The sequence below is a fragment of the Falco biarmicus genome, chromosome Z, assembly GCF_023638135.1.
Source record: "Falco biarmicus isolate bFalBia1 chromosome Z, bFalBia1.pri, whole genome shotgun sequence".
NCBI classification, from domain to species: Eukaryota; Metazoa; Chordata; class Aves; order Falconiformes; family Falconidae; genus Falco; species Falco biarmicus.
This window is the reverse complement of record NC_079311.1, coordinates 47491136-47519129: the sequence shown is the minus strand read 5'-3', so window position 1 is coordinate 47519129 and position 27994 is coordinate 47491136. Positions and strand designations below refer to the sequence as shown.

At 39.1% G+C, this 27994-nt stretch overlaps 1 protein-coding gene across 1 annotated transcript in view; it reads right to left on the bottom strand.

Moving 5' to 3' along the window:
* RORB (RAR related orphan receptor B) overlaps positions 1 to 27994 on the bottom strand; it is a 144479-nt gene that overhangs the window by 21819 nt on the left and 94666 nt on the right. Inside the window, exons 2-4 of the mRNA XM_056325496.1 lie at positions 21070 to 21155; positions 16520 to 16661; positions 13130 to 13531 (exon numbers count right to left, since the gene is read on the bottom strand). Coding sequence (XP_056181471.1) covers positions 13130 to 13531; positions 16520 to 16661; positions 21070 to 21155 — 630 coding nt within the window. The remainder of the gene's footprint in view (positions 1 to 13129; positions 13532 to 16519; positions 16662 to 21069; positions 21156 to 27994) is intronic.

Here is a 27994-nt window from a genome sequence, read left to right as displayed (position 1 = left end):
ATGTGACACCACAGGGAATCTGAAAGCCACAGCATATCCTGACAGATTGGTTCTGTCTGGGAAACATGGTCCACAGAGAATAACATGTTCCCAGAGTCTGAACTGCAGCATGCACTGTGACATGGAAGTATTTATATTAGATAACGTGGTTCTAAATTTTAAGATTTGTAAGTATTGGTACCTTGAAATTTTTCATGGAAAGCAGAACCCTTTTGTACAAATGCTACGTTTCATTACAAAAAAACACAACAACCAACCAACCAAAAGCAAACCCAGAAAGTCCAGAAAACAGGATTTTCTTCCAGCGAGATAAACCAGAAACAACATACTTAAGAAAACAGTCAATAGTTGTAACCAATACGCGGTCTTTAAAAAACAGAAACACTCTATGAAGATATATCCCGGTATAACCTCTTCTATTTGATTTCTGTCCTGCAGGTATCTGACTAGCTTTCTACAATGGCTCACTATTCTAGCTGTAAAGTCTTGTCCATTCTTAGGGGTGATAAGGAAACCTAGCTATTGTTGGTTGGCACAGCTGGAGAGCAGGAACCCAAGTGGCTGAGCTGGCCTATGTGCCCTGCAGCAGGAGGGAGCCCTGCTCTCCCTGTCACAGCATCTTTGGTACTGCTGGTGGGGCTGTGAAAGGTGCCTGCCAGGTGGGAAGATGAATTACTGGGGATTTCGCAATGCAGCAGTGTAAAAAATGTAAAATGCATAGTAGGAGATGCCCAGCAGAAACTGAAACCTGTACATCAGGAACCTGAAAGATTACCTGTCAAAAAGATTTGTTCTCATTCAGAGAAAAAATTGTGGGTTTCTTGAAAAAAAAATACTCTGTCTGTGTGTGCATGTAATTTTATGGTCTGTGACATGCAACTTGTCAGACAAGATGGCCTCAGTGGCTATCACTATATGGAGCAACAAAAATGTAACGGAAAGGTGTACATGTATAGGCTGTGCAACATGTAAGGGAGCATGGCCGCAGAGTAAATAAACATCTACGGGATGTGCTGCTGGGCTTGTAGCTTGGTGGTTACAAATTAGACTGTCGAGGCCAATACCTGAAAGAAACCACGTGCAAATATTGATGGGAACTGTCCTGAAGCATAATGAGGGATCTCACTGGTGCTAAAAGGATTAAATGAAGCTATCAGGAAAAAGCAGCATCTGAAGGGTGAGATGTGGAATATAGCATATAGACAACAAGGATGAGGAGGACCATGAGACATCAATGCTGTTTTAGCAAAAGAAATGGCTTTTAAATTTGGCCAGGCCTACCTGAAATGACACAGAGAGCAAAAGGACTGGATTCTGTGAGGATGGCCCAGTGAACAGTGAAGTAATCTACACCACAGTTAGTGCAACAAACCCGTCCTGGGTTCCTACAGCCGTGTCAAACATCACTTGTAATTTCCTTTCTGACCCCCAAAAGACGCACCATGAATGTATGAGGGGCCCATCTACTTGGGCTGACTAGCCAGCAACCATCACCTTTTGGGATGAACATGGGCTTGGGTTATGCCTTCTGCCCTTCCCTAAGGTTGTCTGTCTCCTTCGCCTGCTGAGTGGCCTCTTTTCCAAAGCTTGCGGGGACCCAAGCATCTGAGACTGCTGATTTCCTTCATCGAAGCTGGCCAGTAGCTAAAGAAGTATTGGATGGCCCTGACAGAAGGACTGGACAGAGAGCAAGACTGTAAAAGCCCTATTCCATCAGCAAAACAGGCCAAAAGCATATGTTGTATGGGAAGAGCAACAGTGTACAAGCTATACATCTCTTGCATAAACTTGGGACAACAGTTCACAACTTCCAGAGCGGCAAATGTCCTATTCTGTTTCCAGTTTAGGCTACTCTGCTGAGCTCTTCTTTTTTCTTTCTTTTTTTTACCCCCTACTGTAATTTCTTATTTTAGATTTCAGTAGACACCTCATAAAAGGCACTCTCCAAAGGTTATGATATCTCAAACATATATTGCACCAGTGGGTTAGGAGCTGTGTAAATCCTAAGTGCATACAGAAAAATGAACATTGCAACCTAGATAGTATAAATCAGCATAGCACAAACCTGCAGGAGTCTATCATCAGCTGATGAGTCAGTCTTGCTTTTTTCAGACATTTCCATGTGATATTTGGAGTTCTCAAAGTACAACACTGAGGAAAAACTCCATCTTGGGGTCAAGTACAATGCTGGTGAGCATGGGTGTAATAACTCTGTGGACTGTACGCAACATTCACCAGCTCCGAATTTGGCCGGCTAAGTAGAAATTATCCACAGTACTTGGCATTTCTGTTTCCTACAGGCTCTTTAGTTCTTTCATTTGTCTCTCTTTTCTCAGGAGAGACTTAGTTTTTCTCAGCATTCCCTTCTTTTGCACTGGGAACTGAAGAACTTTGAAGCGTGTCTTCTAAAACACTGATAATCATCCTCAATTAAAATGAATAATGAATTTTTAATTTGCCACTTACCCTTAGGATCCAGTTGAGTAGCTAAGAGCTCATCTCAGTTTATATCCTAAGTTGAGCTCTCGCAGGGATCCACTTTGATTTAATGTTGCAGTAACACCACAGCTTTGGCTGGCTGCTGTAAGCATGCATATCAGCTCATGCAACTATCAAAACTCCAGCTAGACATTCTAAATAAAATCCCTGTTCTAGGACCCAAAATAATGCCAAGCTAGTATCAGATCTGTTCTCTAATTCAAGGGTATTATGACTACAAAATGAAAAGTTTTGAAACTGGTTTCATTACACAGATTAGACAGCAGTAGAGGGAGTGACGCAGGGCATTAAGCAGAAGTTGTGGTTGCTGTCAAACATGAATAGTAGGTCCCATTTTTTTAAAATGAACTGGCTGAAAAGTCTGAACTTTTTTCACAGAAAAACAGGAACACTTTTTCCTAAAAAAGTTGCAAAAAAACATCCAATTTTTCATCTGTCCCTGGCATTCTTGATGTCATAATACACAAAAGATTTCCCTTTAAAAAACTGTTAATAGATAGACTAGCAAGTTTTATAACCCCCATTTGTTTAATAAATTTGTAACATTACACAATATGCAGCCTAGGAAGATGATATGAAACATGAAAACACTCATATGAGACTAGAAGCACTTGAATTTAGTTCAGGAATAACCCTCCCTTGTGTTCAAGTTATTGAATGCTTATACTGTCAGGCACAGATTGCACATTGAGTCAACATTATGTGTATGAATTCTGTATTTCCTCTCTCTCCCTTTGAAATAAATCAGTGTTTCATTTGCCTTTCAAAAAAATGCTAATAAATTACAAGAAATGACAATACAATTGAATGAAGTCCTAATCTGAAGAAACCTAGAGGACGGACCCAGAATTCTGTTAAATCCTAGAGGATCCTTATAAACGCTTAAAGGTCTCCACTTAATAATACTTTTCCTGGGTCTCAGCCAATTTAGTAAAAAACGTATATTTTGTACTAATTAGAAATCATTTAGCTGGCAGCAAAAGCACTAACCAAGGCAACAGCTAGAGCTTATGGGACATGGACTCTACAGGCACCATATAATTATCACAAATTTATTGAGATGAGCTGTTTCCTAACTTCTTCCAGCATAGCTTACACAAAGAGCATTTGTTCAATATGAAACCTAGAAATACGCATGGAACAATTGGAATGTTTAGGGTTTTAAACTTGGGTTGGAAGGGTTTGCCCTGTTGTAGCCTGCAAAAGGCTGGAAGAGATTAGATACATATTTTAACAGTTCTTTCACTGTCATAGGCTTGCATTTAGCTTTTAATAAAGGTTTTACGCAATTGAGGTATAGAAATGCTTTAAAAAGTAATAACAAAACATTCTATGATGATTCTGTTTCCCTGTAGTGTCGCAACTCATTTGGATCAAAGTGATGTCAGCCTATAGTGTCAGAAAGTGAAACAATTTGGTTATCATAAGCAATGCCAGAGATTTCACTGATCAAGAGAAAAAATGTCCATGCAGCCAAAAAGGAACACGAGGCAGTGTTCCATGCCTTAATATCTCGCTTTAACTATTCCAGTTTACACGTGACTTTCATCCCTGCAAGACTACTGCACTATAGAAATTGTCTTCTGATAATCAGTTTCAGCATTTGTCTGAGTCCTGTGTCTTGTTGCATTGTATTTTTCCACTAAACACATCCATGTTCCTCTACCATGTGTTTCACTCCAACTTTTTCTCATATCTTTTCACACTTGTATAAAAGAATTGTTGCTGTTCTGTGAAATAAAGTATAAAAAATGAATGGACTGAACAAAGACATCATTACCTATAGAGCTGGGACCAACATCACAAACTGCATAACAAGCAGAATTACATTATTCTCAAGAATAAGGTGGCAAGTAGTGAAAAGCATGAAGTGAGTGATGAAATCTGTCAGACAGAAGGCATGCAGTGTGAAAAAGTGAACTATGGCCTCAGGAAGTAAAACTTAGGATGTTGCCTGTGTACTGAGAAAGAAAAAAAATTGCAATTTTTTACAAAAATTTTTTTACAAAATACCCCCTTCTTTTGGCTTGCCTGTGCCTAATGATTAAAGAACAATCAAACAGAGTTGTCCAGGATGGCAAAGAAATGCAGTACGGACCCCAGATTAATCTCTCAGAAAGTACAAGGGAAGTATGCATGCTGTTGGTGCTGACTGCCCAGAAACAACATACACCAACATTAAAGATAGGGAGCATTTGACACTGAGATGAAGAGGTTGCTTAGATGAGGAAGTAAGCAACGCAGCAAATACTAATTCAAACCACACCCGTTTTTGCAGATAGTATGCCACTTCTGTATACTACAGTGATTCCTAAAGCATCACTGCCTTGCCCTCTCGATTCTCATCTGCAGCACTGTTTGCCTCCTTGCGGGCTGTGTGCGAGACACAGCCCTGCAAGACATCACCCTTCAGATGTCCTGGGCCCTCCGTGCTCTGGCACCTGCTCTGGCCTCTTTTTTCAGTGTTTCTTGCAGAAAGCCAGTTACCATGTCTTCTGCTATTGACACTGCTGCTCTGAAGCATATGATAGGGAATCATCCAGGTGGCTATGCTGGCAACTGGCAGCAACAGCACCCCTCAGTACCCATTATACCATTAGTTTTAAATCGATCTTTTTGTGTGGTTTCTAATCTGACAATATTCACAGCACAGTGTTGTTCTCGAGATGGCTGTTATGGTATATGGCAATATATGTGATGCATGATATGGCATTTCACATGTTTTGACTGCTACAAATAGTTGCTTTCTAACTGCTTTTTGGATTAATGTAATAGAATGAATGTATTTTTTCAAGTTTGGTTATGCAATAAATATTTGTATCTTTTGAGAAAATGAGGAATTTTATATAGTTGCTTTAATGGATTAGAAATGTAGCCCTTTTAAAGAACTAGATTATCATGCATTAGAAATGTAAGACATAGATAAGGTTGTTTTAAAATAATACTTAATGCATGTTTTTAATTCGTGAAAAAATCTGAAAAGTAAGCCAGAAAAACAGATCACAAAACGCTCCCCATCCTCAATCTCAGTTAAAAAATTCCACTGATTTTATTAATTTCGTAGCTTAATTGAGAGCTACTTATATTGTTCAAATAGTTATAACCACAGTTAAGATGGGACTTCATTGTCTTGAGTGCTGCAGGAAAACATGGACAGTAGACAATTTTAGTTTCTTGAAAACATGCATTATATGTCAGAAGTAATTAAACTTCACCTCTTTGTCAAGAGAACTCTTGATTGTATCCCCACTTGCAACACTTATCCCCACAATAAACATAAAAGGCAATATTAAAAATGGCATTTTCTGCAGCATCTATAGTGCACAGTCTTGCAGTGTGATCAGACCCCAGCTAGGAATGCTGCCAATGGTCATCTTCCATAATAATATTGTGATATTACTGGTGGGCCTGCATTTGACATATGAATTGACACAACTGAAAGAGAAGTCAAACTGCTTTCAGAAATAACCAAAAACCTTTACAATTTGCAGGAAAAAACAGTCTGATATGTACTTTTAGGCTATCTACTATATTTTAAAATAGTTTTAAGATTAATTGCTTTACTGTATAAATTTGAACTAGAGTTAGTACAAAACCACATTGTGTCGTGCTTAATGAACTGCTCTGATTTGCGTTAAGTGTAGTCAAGCAGGACTGCCACAGCCAACATGCAACTGATCCAAAGTCCACAAAGTCACTGTGAGGCAGTAGATGCTCAATGACTTGAAAATCACTGAGTGAAAGAAATGGTGCCTAAATATAGTACTTTCTAGAAAACAGTCTTTATTTTCTAAATCTATGTCAAGAGTTGTAACACAAACCCTGACCTGCCTAAGTCTTCTTAAATCAGTACGTGCTAAAATATGCACTTTAGTAAAAGATAACAACATAATCAGTTATTTATGAATATTTGAATCATTTAAACTACTGGCTGGACAGCATAACTCATTAAAGCCTTTACAAAAATCTGTAATTAGGCTGGTTTTGGTCTAAATTCACAAATAGAGTTTACCAATTTGAAAGTGGGAAAATATACAACTAGAAAATGTTACAAATTTTCAAAATTATTACATTTTTCCCAACATGTCTGCCAAATTATTTGTTGATTTTATTGGATGAATTTATTTCTAAATATTTGCTTTGAAAAATCAGAAACTACAATTATAAAAAAACACCCTTTACTTCAGTGTCATTTCAGCTAGAATGCTTCAGCATCATAATGCTCTAATTTATTCCTCCACTTTTCTGCTCATTTTTTATGAAGTTGAAGCATTTCCTGACCGAGCAATGCTGTCAAATTAGTTTTAAATCTTGCCATTCTCTGTTCTCTCCTTGTGTGTATGAAAAGAGGAAAAAAATAATTAGTAAATATAAAAAGCGCAGAAGTTCTAAGTTTTGTCACATGAACTGAAATGAGTACAGAACTGAAATATTAATTTATTCTGATTGTCACCTTTAAATAGGTAATGACGGTAAGATATAGTGCCCTAAGGGTATCTGCTGGGAAGTGCACATGATGCACATTCTCATTGCTCGCTAGATGGCAACATTGCTCTGCTGAAATACAGCTGTGAGGCCATCGGCATCTGCCCTGCAAAATTTGACTCTCACCCTGGTAGGAGGGATATTAAACTAAGGCTTAGAAAAGGAGGTGAGGGAACATTACACAGGACTACAGTCACAAAAACGTCATTTCTGCTTCACTGTGTGGTGGGTCTTGTAAAGGGAACATCAACATAGACGTTAATGTCACCTTAGGTACAGGTTTTAGAGAGTTTATTGCATTTTGAGTCTGATGGTCTCTGCAGTGTCCCTTCAAATAACATCTAATTGATCAATACACATTCAGTAAGCTGTCCATTAACACTCGATTTGGCACAGGGAACAAATCCTGGAGATACAGAGAAGGGAGTTGAATACTACTACTACTACTAATAAAAAATGCTTATCACTTTGGAGAAGTGCTTTTGCAACCTGCAACAAGGCACAGCACCCTTTTTAAAGACATCAGTCTAATTCCGGTATATATGTTGCATATGCAATATATAGTGCTGTGGACATCTATGAACAGTACAGGTGGAAGAATAAACTAAATTCTTCTAAAGTTATTGGATAGACTTCTACTGAAAGGAGTAAAATGTGGGACTGGCTTTCAAATACATCCTCAGCAGAGAAGCTTAGAATGTTTCCAGGTGAAGATCTCTCAGGGTGGGATAGTGAAAGAACTAAATGCTAAGCTCTTGCTTGTATGATATTACAGCAGTGGAAATTCATAAACTTTACAGTGTATAAAGTTGTTCACTGTAGGTCCTGAGATGAATGTACAAAGCCTGCTAAACTAAGGCTTAAATACGCACAGTGTGTTATTTGTGGTTACCAAGGGTTTTTTTCTTTTTTATACCCATCCTGAGCCAGTCTTTAGAACGTTTTGAAGGTTTTGCTTTACTGCCATTTTCCAATCAATGGGTCACAGTCAAAAGAGCTTTGCATTATGGTGGATTTGTTGAGTATGGCAGGTAATGCCTCCGCCAGTTCTCACCATGTGGCTGCCCACCGTAAGATACACACAGCAGAGCAGGGTCAGAGGGGCTGGGGAAAGGGAAGATCAAGACTGATTCTACCAACCTTACTTACTATTTGATTTTAATTTTGGTAGAAACATAAGCTTTCCAAGCCACTGAGTACCTTCAAGCAGTGCTGAGGTTGAAGAAATGCCACGTAAATACACATAAACAACACTTTTTTCTGTAATTACAGAGGCTGAGTTACGTGAACTCCTGTATGCTCCAGTGGTGCCTTATTGACCACCTAAATTCATGCAGCTATAGGGCACTCTTCAATTTGACCTGAAGTGAACCCTTAACCAATCTATTTTCTCCACAACAGTGTTTGCTAATAATTTGTTTCACATCTTTAAGAAATCATAGGCTGGTAATCTCAAATGCAGTCAAGGCAGGGAAGCCTTTCCATTAACTTTTACAGACCAAGATATAAGCCACATATTTTGTGTGGAAAATGCAATGCTCAGCTCACTAAGAGATAATATTATGCACATATATTTAAACAAGAAGGTCTTTAATTTGACCGAGTCTAAAAATAAGCTTTTAACACCTGCTAATTTAAAATCACACTGGGGTGCAAGCATTTATGTCCCTCTGTGGGGCTACCAGGGTGAAGAAATGGAGCTCCCCTCTCCCTTCAGGATTTCCCATGCACCAGCTGACCTCAGCAACTCCCCCTGTGCGGAGAAAGCCATTCTACAAATGACCAAATTCTCGCTTTTGACACAATGAGCAGACTTCACCTCATGGTTTGAGCTCCCACTGTAGCATGAGGAATTTCTGCCTTCCCAGATGTGCAGACAGCACAGTGGTCAGGGAGAAACAGGAGCAGGCTGCAGGGTCCCTGGCAGCGTGCACCCTCAAGCCGTAGGTATGTCCCATGGTGGCAGCATCGCTGGCTGATGTGACATGCCTGGGTCATGCAACCCATGGACAACAGGACAGGTAGAGAAAGAGCCTGCCCAAATCATCTGGTCACCGCATCTGACTTTGTCCTCTGCCCACCCAGCTACAAATCCTGATCAAGGCTCCGATAAGGTGCCTTGAGTTAAGGAGAAAACCACCTCCATTAAAACAAAAAGGACCTGGCTTGCAAATGCAGCTACCGCCAAGCTGAGGCTCCACTCCTCTATGCTTTTTAATAATCTTTGGACTGATTTCTTTATGCTTTGAGTTTCTTTTTGTAACAGGATCTGGAATACTGACCAGGGCTGAGCCTAAGGCACAGTTCTGCCTGATGGGTAACTACCTGATTTTATCCAGCTTTTCACCATTGCAAGCTCTGGCAGTTGCATGATAAATTTGTGTCTGTTTCTGAAACAGCTTTCTTGTACTTAGCCCTCTCTTCCACAGGAGACATTACTTACCCTGCTTCTTACAATGTTCAGATAATGTGCAGTTGTACCCTGGACTATTCAGCTCAATTGGAGAAACATACTAGTACTAAATACGTGTGAAAGAACCCTATATAATTTGTCAGCAGCTGTTTCTCCTACACCTATTTCCTGGTACAGCATTTAGAGATTCTAATAAGCATGCAATGCAGGATAATCTATTATTTTGCTTGCTGTGCCACTGTAATACTATGTGTTGAAACATTTACTATGTAAAAATTTTGAATTCCAAAATGGTTAAGTTGAACAATTTCCATTTCCACTACAAAGTCTACTGTAGATGAAGGTATGTATGTTCAGGAAAAAGAGCACTTTCACATTCAAATTAAAGCACAGAACTGTTGAAGATCAAAGTGGGCCCGACTATTACGATTCTTTTTGGTGGAATTAGAAAATTAACTTGTGAAGAAAAGAATGTAAATGATGTTTAAATTACGTCATAGAGTATCTTGGAAAATTTTATTTTTATAACTGAATCAAATGGACAGGTAAATGAAGACTTGTTATTTGGATTTTTAAGGGAACCTTACTGTTGGATAGCAAGCAAAAAGTAAATAAGGTAATTTATGCAATTGTAGCAAGTTGTTTAGTCAGGTGCAGCAGGGACATTGTTAGAACTTGTTTTACAAGCATTTAACATTTCCATTAATAATCTGAAAGAGGGTTCACAGCATGCTAGTTAAATGAAGAGAATTCTAAACTGAAAATAGTCACAAAGCATCAATGAGGACTGAGACATAATGTAATAGAATCAAAAAAGTTAGAAAAATGAGAAAGAGAAAATAAGATTCAAACTTGGAAATGTGTGGTCAGAGACATCTTAACAGCAGCTGCCCTATACAGGAGATGAGTGAGAAACAAGCAAAGCAGTACACTGAAGGAATAAGCGAACTGGATATTGGTCAGCATGTAATGCAGAAGCTGTGGAGGCTACCTTGATTCTGGACTGCCTGTGGAGAATTCTGTCCCTTGGAGAGCTTACAGCAACTTTTAGGTGCTCAAGGATGGAAGGAAACTCATGCATTCATTTATGAGGAAAAAATTAAGAGGGTTACACTGGAGATCACGTAAGTGGCAACTGAGGTTGTGCTTAAAAAAATACATATATTTGAAGAATATAAAGACCAGAAGTCTGAAACTGAGTCTGGAAATTTGAATCTCATAGAAAGTCTTCAGTGAGGAAAAAACTAACATGACCTGGGATACATAAAGCAATTGTTCAGTGTATCACTAGACAAGGTAGTATAAAGAAATTTCAATTAGGCATGAGGATCAATGCAGTATACGTTTTCCATGTCCTATGTATTCTCTATGATTTCATCTAACAGTTACAGCAGTAACTTCTATTTAACATGAGTTGAGCTTATTCCTAAATCTTGCTGGAGTAAGATACAATGCTGCAATGAAATTTAAGCACACTGTAATATGAAATCAGTGCATCCCAGAGCTTTGACTGCATGACTGCAGCTTTACAGATGGTCCAGCAACCCACTGCAGCATTAAGAGGCATTTTCTGCTTGTCGTTTAACACTGAAAATATTCACCTGTGCACTAACCACAGCATTTTATGGCACATCTCTACAATTTTTCCAGTTGTGTCAGCTCATTTGTTACGTTATCTCTCACTAATACCCTTACCTCGCTGCTGTAGGTGCCACAAATAACATACAGCAGCACTTGGGTAAAATCCTAGCAATTTAAAAGCACCAGTTCCAATTTCAAAAGGAAGAGAGGTAAATCCCAGTACCTGAATTTTACTGTCAGCTCAGAGACAGTCCGTTTGCTATGTGCTGCTCCCTGTGCTCTGGGGTTTCCCCAGCTTTGTGTGCTCCAGAAGGGGAACACTGACCAGATGACACAAAGGATGAAAGACTAGGAAAAGTGGGGTGGGTTTAGTGCTGGCTTGTTTAGGGTTAGGAGAGCAAAAAACTGTGTGAAAATTTAAGAAAGATGCATTATTTCTAAGTGATCCTGCAAGAGACAGAAGTTCAAAGGTTGTCTAAAGCTCCATGAATCAAAAGATCCCATTGACTTCAGTGGGATTCCTTAGCCACTAACATTATAGTCCTGTGGCCACATTCTCTCTTTGCACTCACTTCTGTAACTGAGCACAAACCCTAATTCATGGACTATCAGAATTGTTGTATTTCATTCTGGTACCTCCTCTGAGTGTCTCTGGAACACTTCCCTTTCATACAGCATGCTGCAGTGAAACAGCTCCTATGACTGACTGAATTGCCTCACCTGGTTTGGAGTATTGTGAACTACTGTTGCGGGATTGAGGTTTGCACAAGCCAAGTGTGAGTAATATTCATATGGCCACAAAGGCCAAGAGGGAAGATGGAGCAGTTGTTCCTCACTACTCCTCCATACTGCTGTGCTGTGGGTGTAGGACTTTACTGGGCAGCAGCCTAAGCCAAATGTGATAACCAAACATGTCCCACCAAACAAAGTGGCAGAAAAGCATAACTTTCTCCTGTGCAGTTTGCAGCTAAAGCACACAATTTGTTACACTGCTTCTTGCACGTGAGCATCCATGGGTAGAAAACATGCTACAGATTCCAGCCACACCCTCATTTTTTTTAACTGACAGTAATGACTATGTACGCACTTCCTGCAATGTATGTTGAGTGCATGCCACATCTCCAGGGCTCTCGGCAGGTCTGAGTACACACACATATATATACATCCACGAGGCAGCAAGGCCAGGCCAGAACAATAGATGTGTTTTATGATGTGACACTAATTAATTTGTCTGGGTGCTCTTGAATATAATCTTTTTTTTTCCCTCCTCCTTTCTTTTTAATGAAATTCCATTAATGAAGTGTTACTGTTTGATTATGTTCTCAACCACAACTGACTCAGCATATTTCACTTGTTAAGGTGGGAGGTACCTAATTACTATGCCGATTGTCTTTCATGCTATTCTTTTATAACAGAAGCAATACTTCTAGTTGCACTGGAGAGGTATGACTAGAGGCATTAGATGAACAGAAATCTTCCTTAGAGAAGAACCACCATTAGCCATTGCCTTTCAAACCATCTCATCTCACAGACGGGTCTCTTTGCTACTTTCGGAAGAAGAAATCAAGGGATGGGTTCTCCAAGGCATTCAGGCAGAGGAACAGAACTATCCATGCAACTACATTCAGAGTTTGTGCACCTCATGAATTCAGTGAACTCTCTCTGCATGTACATCAACACACCGGAAGTAGCGAGTCGGTGCTTTTTGACAATAAATACCCTAGAATTCGCTGCCATGGGAGTTCTGCGTGTTGACAAGAAAACAGATGGCTGGCTGAAGAGATCATTTAACCCTGCTAATAATGACCTCATTTGAAACAAGCTCCCCACTACTAATTATCATTGGTTCTGATTGATTCATCACCTGCTTTGATGCTCCTATTTCATAAACAGAACATGAACTGCTGAGTTTAAGAAACCGCATAATTTGCAGATTTTGGTAAAAACTTCATCGATATTGTGTCAATTACTGCCAAAATGATTTTCCTTCCCTTACTCCCTATAGGTGTATGCACATATACACACGTGTGAGCATGTGATTATTGTGCACCTGTACATGGAATGCCTATATAATATTTTAATAAAGACAGTATTGAAATCTAGCTTATATATATATACACATTACACTAGAAGAGTAAGAATTTTCCTTACCTATTTCACTCATGGATATCCCCGGAGCTAATTGCCCATTGTTGAAAGAGCTATAGGTAAACAAGTTTGGTACAGAGGTGAGGTCATAGATAGGTTCCTGCTTTATCTGTTTGATTCCAGTCATGTCTAACCCAGACTGGTCTGGGGAAGGTTGGGCAGAATCCACGTTATAATAACCCTCAGACTTTGGCAGGTCGATGATGTGCCCATTTGAGTAGGTGCTGCCAGTTTCATTATTCAGGTTGCTCAAGCCATTGCTGATGCTGTTGCTGTAAACCCTGGCGAGGGCTTCTGCCTCACCGCTCTGCTGCTGCCGTTGTTCCTGCAGTCGCTGCTGGTGCTTCTGCACTTCAGCATACAAGCTATCCCTCTGCTTTTTGGACATTCTTCCAAACTTCACAGCTGAAAAGCAAAGCATAATGTGAACCACTGTCATCTTTCACTTCTTCTTGATTCCCCTCAACCCCACCTCTCTTTTGATATTTACTTTCAGTGTTACTTTTGCTGTGGAAACTTGTCTTTTTCTGTAGAAATGAGAGAGGATGCAAAGCTTTACATCATATGCATCTCATAAAGGAAAAAGTATTGTGTGCTTGGATTTACAAAGTGACGACAATGGCTCCAATTTGACAGGAGGACCTCAGTTAAGCAACTCACTTCCCACTGTGAATGTTAAAAAGACCATGCATCCTTTTATATCTCTGTGTTCACTGAACAACAACCCAGAGCCATATTAAATGTACAGTCTGTAGATTCATATCCCATATGATTTACCAACTTTCCACAAACCTTTAAACAGTGCACTAACAGGATTAGTACTCTGGGTGAACACAAGCCCTAAAGCCTTATTATCACATCCTTTCAACAGGGTGTTATCTTCACACTTAAAAAAAAATAAAATCTTACAGGTTAGAGTTTGAACCAAGAAGAAAATAACAGATTTGGAGGTAAACAGCACAACTGAATGTCATCTTTTCCACAGAGGAAAGTCTCAGGGATTTACACAACCAATTTACATAATCTCCACGCACAAATCCATGCATTCCTTCTGATGAGAAAGGAAGGAAAACATCAGAGTGCAAACCACTCTCCCCAGGAACAGAGTTCATTACATTGAGATTGAAATTTTAAAAAACGACAGGCTGATTGCTGTGGCAATAGGAGTAGTAAATCCACAGCCTGTATATACAGTGGGTCATAGCTGATTATCTCCACACACTCCTGCCCCCTCATCTTTCTATAAATTCTGACTTTCCACTGGGCTGGATCTTGGGATCTCAGAGCAGAGGTAGCTGTTTATGGCACTCTAAAACAAATGAGGGATACATTCAGCAGAATTTATCAGAGCACAGATAAGAGGACATTGCTCTGGAAATACTGATTTCTACATATTATGAGATGCATTTTCCAATACTGCGTATTTCCAGTCCATCTGCAATTGGGATCAGTTCAGAGTCATTCCATTTATTATAACAGGATGGGCTTGGCTCTCATTTTTGCTACCCCATATTTCAGATATAGCCCTCAAGAAGAGTCTGAGCTTACATATATGGATGAATGTGAAAATCTTCAGTCAGGAGAAAGAACAGCAAAGGAAGAGTGCAATACAAAAAGGCAGTGTCAGAACACCAACGAGCTGGCAGCCTTTTCAATTTATTAACACTTTTTTACACTAAGGGTTTTTTCTTGTTGTAAACCTCAGTTTACTCTCAGCCCTTCACATAGGCTGCAAACTACCTCACACAAACACGACCTGGACCTGGAATCAGTCCACAGTGCATTGCATACCCTTATGGACAATATACAATGACTGTGTTTCAAAAAATGCAACTGTGTATTTTCTTCAAATTTAGGGCCTCAGTAATAAAAACAAACACCCACTGTTTATTCTCATTATATATTCATTAATTGGATTCTCCAGCTGCTGTCAATTAGCATCCTGCCTCTGCATGATAAAAATGGATCTGTTACATGGCTGAGAGGTAAAAATCACATTCAATTTCTCTGGTAAAAAGATCCATACAGCCTATTTAAAACCTGCAAGAGCTCTTAATATCATTAAGTATAAACACCCTTACATAAACAATGAGAGAAGAAAGTGATGCTGTCGGAAGAATCACTCCCTTTGTCTGTATGCAGTGGTCCCTGAATTACAGATTGGGAAGACAGTGCTGTCAGTCACACTAAAATGCCCCTGTAATACCTCAAATCATTGGAATATATTACTTTTGGGAGGAAAGCAGTTACTATTAAATTACTGAAATGTTTCTACTTTAATCTCCTCTGGGAAGAACTGGGAGCTAAAGCATCAAGTAAGCTGCATGCTAGAACCAAAGAGAATTCATGGATTAAAGGCTAGACTGCAAGACTCCTCCCCGAGGGTGGGACTGGTGAGCAGGCTGTTTCACTAAGACAGGAGACACACCGAGGTAGGAAAAGACCTATCACAATCTAAATTTAAAACGAGTTTATAATGTGTGGACCATCTCAAGAAATAACTCTTTGAGTAACTCTCCGTTAATGACTGTTGATTTCAAGCGATACATCTTGTGTAAACTTTCTAATACAGAAAACTTCCAGCAGGCAATCAAAATTAATATAACCTGCCTTGAAAAATAGTTCTTCTCATACTTCCTGACCATTAGAAATATGCCTATGAGATGGAAACCCCCAGCATGAGCAGTGGTGGCTGGGGCAGGTCTGCTCTGGACAGAACACAGCTTGTCACAGCACAGCTTGTAAAGTGTACCAGAGCTCTGCCAGGACCAAAGGATCCTGCTGTTGGATACACTGTGGAGCTTTCCTCTGGCCTGTTGTCCCTTTTCAGTGCTAAACTATGAAACGTTTCTATAGACCCAGACAGGGACAGGGGCAATGTACAAGTAAAAGAAATAGGATTTTTGGCAATGCAAAATACGTGGTCAAGTGCTCTGAGTAAAACAAACAGAAAGCCCTAATGCTATCAAGGTGTAAATTTCTTCTTAACTGCCTATTTACTGTCATAGACCTTTAGAGATCTCAAGGAAAGGGATGCGTTACCACATCAATATTTAATATTAAGATAAATATAATTTAAGAGGTTATCTAAACTAGAATATAAATTCATCTCTCCAGAGGTGACCTTTTTGTGCTTTTGATCAGAACCACACGTTTCACTTCTGACTCTTTCTGCCCCAAACTAATACTTCTCTCCATTTTGTGATTTGCCCACCCTCCCCATGAAAACAGCCTCCTTTGTTAACTGGATGGCAAAGATCTGTCTCTCACAGTGCATGCATTACAAAGCAAGGAGCTTCTCCTCTCTTTTCCAGAAATCTACAGAGAGTTTAAGTCAGCAGTGAAGAATTGTTTCAAAGGGTTTAGGAGTGAAGCAGGAACCTGACTCCTTACCATCTCGAGACATTCCCAGGGCAAGACATTTCTGCAGTCGGCAGTGTTGGCAACGATTTCTGTTGGTTCTGTCAATTAAACAGTTTCTCTGCCTTGGGCAGGAGTAGGAGGCATTGTTCTGCTGACTCCTCCGAAAGAATCCCTAGAGGCAAGAAAGCAAGAGAGACAGAGTATTACCATGTGCATATACATGCACGCATGCGCGCGCACGCACACACACACACACAGAGAACCACACAACTGACTCTGATAAACTCTTTTTTAGTGCAATGCTGCTTATGCTATGGCCTTGCAGACGTGTTGGCCTTGTATAGTGAAATTAATGAACATTTACTTATAATGAGAATTGTGCTTTATTCTGTAAAGAATGTAATTCTACTTCATTAAAAAGCAAACAATAATGTTACAGAATGCATTCTTGTTGTGAAATAATTAACATGTATCATCTAACGCTTGCTCCAAATAGACGAAAAGCTTGTCAGCATTTGTAAACAGATGACTTAGAAGTACTTGCTCTATTTTCTTCCTTTAATGAAAGAGACTGGTAATAACCAGCACTGGCTATGCATAGCATTAGAAGCTGAAGTCTGCTGTTCAATTTAACCGGGCAAATGTTGATCTGATCTGGAGGGATCATACACTTCAGGAGCGAAAAGTAATTCAAATTCAGGCACCACAAAAGCACTAGGATTTGATGACTGTATCAAGTAAAGCCAACACACAAAGGGGAAAGCAACACCTTCAGACACTGCCATGAGAAAGTAATGACATTTTCCATTTCAGTGGAATATAACATTATCCATTTTATCTATGTAAAAATTTCTAGATATTCTATCTCTTAGAAGGTTTCTTTTCTGGCCAGTTGTGGGTTGTTTGGCTGAAGATCAGAGAGCTAAAGGAGCATATTAACCCATACCTAAGGCCTTACGAGCTCCCAGCTGCTGTGAACAACACCAAGATCCTCTTATGGTAGAAGTGACATGAAATGGCAGAGGTGACAAGAGGAATGAAACTAGGGGGTTAGGATTAAAGAGAGAAAGAGAAAGAGAAGGCATTTAATGATATTCTTGTCTTTCCTGTAAAATAAAGGACAGAAGGAACAGCAAGTTCAGACAAAGAGGAACAAAAAAGAGCAGTTTCTTGACCACTTTGGCATCTTTAAATGCAGGCATCTGCAGGGTTGTGTGGAGGGAAAGCTGAAGGATAGCCTAGCCACCGCAGGAAGCTGTGAGGAGGAAAAGGGCACAAAGCATCATTACTGAAGCTACCCTAGTCACCATAAGTGATGCCAAAGTGATTGTATCTTTCTGGGCTGGTTTGCAAACAGCTCTGAATGGAGCCAGAAAGCAAGAAGTGACTTCATTTTTCAGGCAAAGCCAGTGTTATCTCTTCACAGGCTGACAGACAGTAATACCAAGCAATGGAAATCATGACAGACTTGTTTTGAGGGAACAAGAGTGAGGAAGCAATAAGGTGACAGCGTCACAGGGCTAAATTCGCTTGCTACAGGTATTGCTTGAATTCTCATTCAAGTCCTGGTGAACCTGATGAGGATGGTGTGGGGTGTCAGAAAGAACAGGTGACAGGTGTGGTGTTCCACCAAGGACACCCGGCAGTGCTAGTTCCTGAGGTCAAGCATAAAGAGACTCACTTCATCTAGCCTGTGCTAGATGTGGTTTTATTATAATTTTTTAAAATACATTATGGTATACCTAAAAACTAACCTAAGTTTAGTGATTTGCACCTTTGAGAACATGGATGTCCTTTAAGCGGAACTCTCAGAAAAATCTGGTGGGGACTTATCTGATTCTGGTTGAGCAGTATTTTCCTGAAACTGTGGAGGTGAGTTTAATTTAAGGATAAATGAATGCTAATTGCAGATACTTCTATTATATTTGCTGAACTTTACAGCCAATTTTGTTTCTGACATGGGAAAAGATTTTCTGTTTAAAGGTTTAGATTTTAGCAGCTCCCTTGTGGATATGGATTTGAGAGAACAAATTAACTAAATAACATTAAAAAAACCCACATAACCATCTAGCATTGACTATGCCTTATCCTCTAGTGCTGTTTTTTCCTGTTAAGGCTGATCTCATCTCAGAAGAATTTGTTTGTTCCTTCTTTACTCCTCTTATGAAAAAATCAAGGGTTACATAATAAAATTAACCTATAGTAGGTAATTTATCTTTCCAAGCAGACTTTTGTAGTCTCTAAATGTTGTCTTACAAAGTACAGACAAACCTTTCATTTAATTTTTAGAGGATCTTTATATAATATTGGCTATATTTACGGAGAATAATTCCATTTGGGACTAGGAGGATGCAGTTCATTACTGCCATGCTACGAACTTTAAGACAGGTTTCCCAGTATTTCCAGCACTGACAATAAGTCTTTCTGCATCTTGAACAAGTCACTTTATCCATCACTGAAAGTCTGAGAAGGGAAACGGTCACGTGAACTACTGTCTAAATAATGACAGAGTGGTAGCAAGTACTTTGCTCTGGGGGTGGGCTACAGAGATGATAAAAGGCTTCTCAGCAAAAGAAGGAGCCACAGAGACAGATGGGATGGAAACTTGTCTTCAGGTTTCAGCCTTTCAGTGACGACAGTGTTAGAGACATCATTTTCTTCAGTGGCTCTAGCAGGTTACTCAGTGTATGCAGACATGCACAGGAAACAGCAGTAATATTTATGATGCCCCTTAGGCAGTTATAATATGCATTTGCAGTGCATAGCTAAAGTAGGGGCACAAAGTTAAAGGATTTCCTCTCCCTTGAAGACTGTAGCACCACTAATGGTGGTACAATCCTTGGATGCTGTGTCCTGAGTTGCTGTGGCTGCCTGGTGCCTGGCTCAATACGTGTGCATGCTTATAGAGTGGTTCTCGCCTCTTTCTTCCACATATGGTCTCCCTTTTAATTAATTCAGGTTTCTCACACTTTCAGACAAAAGGAGCCAGAAATTACCAGTTATTAGTATGTGGGCTGAGGAAACAGTTATCTACTTGCTGGGCAACGAAGAGCAGAGTCTCCCTTCTGGAGACACTTAACCTTAAAAGAGAGATTTGACACACTGAGGTGCCTCCCATTGGACCTGATGTGAAAACACATCTTTTTTTGTAACAGGCTCACAAAACAAGATTAGACTAATTGATCTCATACTGCAATACTGGCACAAAAGCAATAGGGTTAAAACTGTCGTAAGTGGAAGAGAAGCTCTTTATCTCAATAAGCAGTCTATACACAGAGCTGAGGGGTATCATCTCCTCTTGAGGCACACACAAAAGCCAGCATTAACCCTAATCACATCTACAGGAGACTTTACCCCTAACTGCTCTGTGGGCACTGAGTACTAAGACAAGATGCTGGGTTTTTTGCTTAAAGCATTTTCCTTTTGTAGCTTTTGTGTCAATTTTGAAGTATCAGATCAATTAGTCTAATCTTGTTTCATGTGATCATCATAAAAAGAAGCTTGTTTCTAGTCCAGTGTCACAGTAATACAGTGACACATTGTGGGTTTTTCCGTTTACAATTGTTAAAGTTTCTGAAAGAAATCTGATCTTTGACAATCTATTGCTTCTCAAGGCGTTGGCATTAAAAGCTTTCTTCTAGGAATGGGTGCACCCAAATTTTCAGATGTTGTAAAATTTTGTAAAACATTAAGTAAATACAGACTGGCCATTTCACTCTACAAACATGCACCCACTTTCAAATGTACCAGTTTGTGTGCTTCCACATAGACGAAATCAGAGAGGCTACCTTTCCATCTTTGCAATTTCGCATTTACAGTCAGAGCTGAAGTACCAACATGTAGTATGAAACTCTGGTTTTTCACAAGTAATGATGTACTTCCTTAGATAATAAAATCACAGAGTATTTTTGAAGTTGAAAACTGAAGCCTTTCTTCTCTTGGCTTGGGGTCTGATTTGTGTTATTTGAATTAAAGCCTGGAATAATAAGTTAATATGACTAAGCAACACAGAAGGGTTATTTCCTTCTTTTTCCTTAACTTCCAGTTCACAGCTATTGCCCTGTGCTGGAGCCTATAAGGCAGAAGACAAAGGATCCTTTTAGACTACTCACAATGTAAGACTTTTATTTTTTCTTTTGGAGATTACAATTTGGTCTGCAGAGAATATAAAGGGGATAAAATAGGACCCAACTGTCACCTGTAAGCTTTTAAGAGGTTGAACTGAGATACCGCGCCAACTTTTAATGCTACACAGTTGTGTAGGAAACAAGATAAGAAATCCTTCTCTCAAGCTGATTTAAGGTAGAACAGGTGTGACTTACAGTTGCCAGCCTCTGTATCAGCACTTACACTGTTTTGGATGTGACTGATTCATGTTTTAAACAAGGAGGTAACTGTAAAGACTATTTGATGAAAAGGAAAGCAACTAGTAAAATTAGGCATGAAATGTATCTCTATCAGCAGCTGGCTTTACAGCCTTTGGCACCACTTGCTTGAAAGCGTGTAAGAGTATATTATTGTACAGAGATGCCTGAGGCTAATGCAGATGCTGATGACTGTGCTGTACTAAAATCTCATACCTTGCAGCCTTCACATGTGATGACTCCATAGTGTATTCCAGAGGACTTATCACCACAGATTTTGCATGGTATCACTTCAATTTGTGCTGAAAAAGAAAACAAGAGAAATATTTTGAGTACATAATTCTATTTCATGTCTGTCTTTCTCAAATGGAGATCTTAAATACTGGAGCTAGACAGCAGATAACCTGCTCACCCCCTAACAATAAAAGACTGCTTTCTTTTGTACTGCATGTTTCTGAATGCTTTGATTTGGCAAGTTTTAATTGCTTCACATTATGTAGTTTCTACCATACCCCACAAAACTCAACAACAATTTAAGATATCTCATGATTAGCAAGGTTTTCCTCATATTCTCCTTTTTTGCTTTTTACTGGTTAGTTCCATCATCATTATTGCTAGTAACAGTCATTAGGGGTCCTAAATAATTCTCTAGATCATTCATGCTTACACATTTCACACATTCACAACTTTTCACTTTGCTGAGGCAGAATTACATGGTATGTTTCGATGCATTTTTCAAAGCAGTTGAGGTGATGAAGTTTTCACATCCTTCAGATTATGGCTTCAAAATACACAAAAATACCAATTCCACCGGCAGAGATGGGCTTGCAAATGATTGCTTAACTTCTCCTCTTCACGCTATTTGTTTCAGCACCAGATTATGCACAGGCAAGGCCCACAGACTGAGTTTAAGTAGCCAGTGGCTGGGTGCTGGGAGAGGCAGGTACTATCTGAAAATGTTTGAGTATGGATATGCTTCAGATCCTTTTATAAAATTAATGGTCATTTACTTCAGAGAAGGAGAACATATTTCACTGTCTTCCATATCTTTTTTTCTAATTTTTATTTTTTTTTTGCTAACACAGCTGTTTGGTTCCCTGAAATCCTTTGAATACTGTGTGTGTTTCCTTTGACAATACTGTAAGAGCACACAGTATGAAGCGTAGGGGAAGACTGTGCCTTTATTGTAGCCAGACGTGTTGCAAGAAATAGAAAACCTATATTCATTCTCTTTCATTGTTTTCTTATGTGGGATGCACGTCTCCCTGCAACTCTCCGACCACTTGGAAGCAGCAACATACTTGGTAAGGATCAGTGCTCCTGGCAGGTATCCTGCCTTCGTGCTCAGGGCAACAATAGCAGCAGTTCTCTGCAACATGTCACTCATCAAGTACTTGGGTAGCAAAGCTGAGAGCTTGTGTAGTAGAGCTACTCTGAGCACAAGGATTGCTAACTGTTAGTACTTTAACTGGACACGTTCAACTCCAAAATTGATTAGGAGATAGGGAAACAAGATTATTGTCCAGATGCTCATTCTAAGAAAAGCATCCCATTTCAAACATGTGGGCAGCTGAAAAGGTTATAAATGCTGAAGAAAAATAAGCACTTAAAAATGACTGCACGTTGTAAGTAAGCACTAAGCACACTTGTATGGTGGATGCGGTGACAATGTAAAGGTGTATTCTGGATTTTGCCCTGTTTCCACCTATGGTTGCCATTTATCACTCTTAGCAGAAACCAGGAGTCTCTTACAAGTTACCTTCCTACCACCATGTGGTTAAACAGCCAAAACTCAAACTGTGTCCCGCAGAGCCATCACACTTCCCACTGAAGGGTGCATTGCATCCCCTATTCCCCTAGCCCCCTACTTAAGGTAGAAGCTTAGCAGGGTAAACTCCACAAGGTGAATTCTAGCAGGCCCTCTTCTCTGGCAAGTCAAGTAACTATTTCCTTGGGACATGGTATTCCAAAGAAACCAGGGAAGAAGGACATTCATGGATGGCTAAAGAGTTCCCACTGTGAGCTCAGGTTCCTGAGATACTGTCTCTGATCAAGCAGATGTTTAGGCAAGGCTTAGGCAAGCAAACCATCTTTTATACTGCTTGTAATCCAGGAGGGATAGAATTAATTTTATTGTAGGAAATAGCAATTTGTTGTTAATATGTTCTGGATGGAGACAACCCAGAACCAAAACCTTGCCTGTCTTTGTACTTAAGAAAGTTCATATCTAGAAATAAAATTTCCTGTGCCATCCACAATTTCTGGATTAGCTTCTGTATCCATTTTGGTTTTGTGAACTAGGTGGTGGTAGTTTCTTTCCCTTCTTACGAAACTAATACTCATTAGCCATCCTGGCATGACAGATGCATAAAAAAGAAGGCAATTCCTTATAGAAAAGCATCTGCAGTTCCTTGGCAATTTTGCCAGGTTGATCCTGCTCAAAAATTCCTATGCCTTATCCCCACTGAGATAATTAAAACATTTGAACACGCACCCCCAGGTATTGCTGTTTGAGAGGCTAGTTTGAGTAATTGCTCACACGTCTCTGCTTGAGAGTCATGTGGAGGGAGCAAGCTTAGCTCTGGGACCACATGCTGCTTTGTGCTGACAAGTCACAAAGACATATGTCAATGTCAGAGGCAGGAACTACAGTGGGAATGTGAGGACATCTTCAGGAAAAGACAAGACAAAGGAAGTAAAAAAAACCCCACCCAAATAATATGAAGGTACTTTTAATGTGACTTGCATATATAGTTTGTACTGTGATAGGAACAGACAGAAGAATTGATCCTGTGGCACTCGTTGCATTTAGCACAGTACTTGTTACTGTGAGTGATCAATAATTCCATGCATGACGTGCAATTACAAGCACTGTGCTCATGGTAAATATTTGTGGTCACTAAATGCTAAGGCTCCATGTTTCAATTAATATTAAATAAATACTTGCAACTTGCAACTCACCAGTTAATTTAAACCCTTATTCAAAGCTAACCGTTCTATAAATTAGTAAACACAGGATGTCTAGGAAATTGCTACCATGGCTCCTTAGACAGCTCACAGAAAAGGCAGCATCTTTAGGACACAGAAGGCATTTGAAGAAGTTTGGAAAAACAGACTCTGCTACTGTCTCCTAGGCATTTCATTTTGCTCATAAGACAGCACAACAATTTAAGGATTCACAACAGAAAACTTGAGTCATTAATTGTACAGGCCAGATGAAAAAGAAGCCACTGTATTCCCAGAAACCTCTTGAATTACTGTAATTAACACCCAGTGTACCAGGTTTCTTTTGCAGATTTAATGATTGTCAGAGCTACTACACCTTTTTCACACCGTATCTTTGTTCAGCCACCCATAATTTTATGTTGTTTTTCTTCTTACATTCTCCTTTTAGACCAACAGTTTAGGGACTTATATATCCTATCTCTCTTTACAGCTATGCTAAAATAAGCAGCCAGCTTTTGAATTCCTTACAAGTACAAAACCCATTGATTCAGAACCACTTCCTGAATATTGAGGCAAAAATGGAATGAACCAATAGTGGAGTTGCCACAGTGATAACTTTCGGCAGCACAGGAACAGAACTTCTTTTCTCCCAGTGTAATAAACAGAGGAAGGAATAACAGCAAAACTACTTACCTCCACTTTGAAAGTCCTTCCCCTTGCCTTTTTACCTATAAACTTTAATAATGTGAATAAGAATAATGGCTCCTGCCTCTTTTCAAGCAATAACACAGGTCTCAGCTGTCCATCTGTCAAATTTTTCAATAAGCACATTCAGTTTTCATCCTGTCCTGACATGTATCACTCAATAAACCTGGAAAACTCAATCACTGCAAAACCACCATCACCCTGATGTCTAACAAAACATTTATAATGTTTCAATGCATGCTGCATTGTGATTGCTCGTTATCACTAACTGTAACTTCTGTCATCAGTACCACAGTGTCATCCCATCTCTCTGTGGTATTAATCTCTTATTTTATACTTAAGTTTTAAAGTTCTTTAGGTCTGGGAACTGCCTCTAGTTTTATATGGCAACCTACAAATTAGAATGCTGCAATGGAAATTAATTAATTCTACATGACTAGTAATAATAATCCACAGATGCTGGGTTTAACACCTGGAACCTAATTCATTCTCTCAGGACAACAGGAAGAAGGGTGGAATTCTATTAATGAATCAAATACAAAATCATCTCACACATTTGAAATGAACACTTGAATAAAAACAAATATGTACTTAAAACCATCCTCAAACCAAGCATTAGCTGTTTTCTCAAATGCTGCCCCAAGAGAAATAAAGGATACACTAAGCTGCTCTTTTTCTCTCTTTTTTTTTTTTTTACCAGCAAAAATTTACTCATGGGCACAATATTCATTATCCTAAATGTAGGGAAATAGTCAGGTTTCAAGATTTGTTATATTGGTGAAATTAGGAATAAATCTGGAAGGAGATACACAGTTTGCTGAATTCTTCTTGAAACAAAGGTAAGAGTCAACAAAGCAGCTAATATATCCGTTGTGTATTTGTGAGGACTGCCACTCACATGTATATGTTGTCTAACATGAAAAAAGCAAAGCTCACATTTTGTGTAATCTCAGTTTAACATCTGAGGAACTTCATTTGGGAGAGACAGGAATATAATTCCCAGATCTGTAGCTTTGGTTCCAACAGGCAAAAAAAGACTCCAGCTTTCAACATTTAGTTCTTGATCAAAAGAGGATACTAATGCATGCTGGGCATGAACTTTGAAGAGGAAGTCCTCTCTCTAATTTGTTGATCCAGGAGGGATTGCACTTGGAAACATCAAGGCTAATGAGAGAACTGACAGCAAAAAAAGCAGCTCTTCCACCTTCCAAGAATTCCCATCATCCTTAAGCTGGAGTTCTTTGAAAAATACCAGTAGATTGGCCCAGTTCACTTTCATGTTTGTATCCCTAAGTGATTTCAAATTAAGTATATTCAGCAATTTTATCTTGTGGCCAACTCTGGTTGTTTTTTTTTCTTGGTTTTTTTTTTTTTCTTCTTTTTCTTTTGACCTCTGTGAGTAAGACAGGTTTTTTTCCTTGCATGTTATCATCAATAGAGGTTTCCACTATAAGTTAGGCTGCCAACTAGATCTTGGTATATCCCCTTTGCCACTGGATTAGATATTCTGTGGCTTCACAGCAAGACTTCAGGTGCTTTGCATTAGTATTTAATAATCTGAAAATATACAGCTGAGGATACTAGTTATGTTTTCAGCCTCTGTCGTACCTCATGCAGTGAAAACTACATGGTTAGCAATATCTCAGCAAGCTAATTAACGCCAGTTAATGTTAATTAATGTGTCTGTAGATACATTTCCTGTCAGCCATACCCCAAATGAGCCATTAGAGTAAGCAGATATGATGGAATTCACCCAGGAAAAGAACGCTTTCATAAATTCTTAAAGTTTTTGCACAGTGATACACACGAGTCTGATTGTGAGTCTGGACCCTGGACTAAGTTAGAGCCACAAAGCCTGTCAGGTCTGCTTTGCTCAGAGCCCTTTCTGTATGTGCAGCTAGACTGGTGATTCTCAAATATTCCAGTTCTACAGCTCATGTGCAGAGATGTACAAATTCCCCAGAAGCAGTTGTTCTTGTATATCTATATGTCTCGCTGGGCACACACAGTAGATTTGATCTGTACATGATCTTTAAAAACTTGTTACGAATTTCAAGGTAAGTGGTAGTCCTAGAAGTAGGATATTGAGAAATCTGATCCATCATTGCTTGAAATAGCAGAGCTATAGATTACTGCTAAAAAGATTGTTTTGCCCATAAATCCATGCAATTTGTCAGGTCTGATTTCTTTCATAGTCTTGCACTCAGCTGAAGGTTTTTTAGCTTATAATCAATGTCACTTGGAACGTTTTTTTCGTGACACATTTTCTTTTCCCCTTCCTCTTTTATGATTTTCTTGGGGGGTGGTAAGAAAAAAGCACTGAATTGTACATCACTCTTACAGATCAACTCTGCCCTTTATTGCACGGCTGTTCTAAAGACTGTTGGAAAAGAACCTTTTAAAATCTGATTTTTTGATGAAAAGTCTTTATGTAGTTACCCAGTGCATCCTTATTGGGTGCATTTAAAATTTACTTTTTAAAAGAGAAGGTAAGATCACACCTTAGATGCATGACAATGTCTGTAGACCGATGAAATGTTTCAAAATTACATGCTATATATTGGCCTTTTTGCAGGTTTTGCATACGAAGGAAATACGTTTGTATCTGCACTGTAGATATACAATTTAGAAGATTTTTTCTACCTGTTTCACAGGCGTAATAATGTTTACAGGCCATTGTCAAATGCTTTGAAATCGACAGATGAAGTAATACGAGTCCAAATGATTGTAGATGCTTGAGAGCTAAAGGGAATCTCCAAACTGCTCATATTATTTGAACTTTTTGGTTTTTATTGTTACATAGTAATTTTGGAACAAGTCTGGAAAGAATGATCTGCACAGATTACTTGCCTTTATGTTCAGCAGAGAAGGTGAAATTATAGGGAAAAAAATTAGCTCAGTAGAACAACCTTTTTCTATCACAGTAAGAACAGAAATAAGAAAAAATATTTTTGTTTAAATGCCCTTTCTTTCCTAAGTGTAACCACAATGGATCTAGCACTGTTATTTAACAATGTATGAATAGTAAAAAGTTGCTGTGCTTGTGATGGTCCAAGGATATAGATGAGATGAGGCTTTCAGCTAGATGTAATATCTTTTATTAGACCAAGGGGTACATTCTTTTAAAAAGAAATGCTTTTGGAACCCTAGCTTTTTATCACACCTTAGATAGGAGCAAAGGACTTCAAGCTTAAAACAGGTTAAGGATAATTGCTCCAAGCTGAATTTCATTATGCTAATCAATTAGAAAAGCTGCAAGATTTGCAAGGTTGGATGATTCTCTGTGGAGCAAAGGTAGTTGTGAGCAAAAGTATCGTAAGGGTAGGGACATGATGTTGTGAGATAATTGATATACACCTCTTTTGGATTACCAGCATTTTTTCTGCAGAAGTGATGATTTTAATGAGTTTAAAGCATTTGTATATTAACAGAAAATCTGGATTTCCAAGGGCTAATTATGATACAGTGATGCTGTTTCCTGAACTGCAAA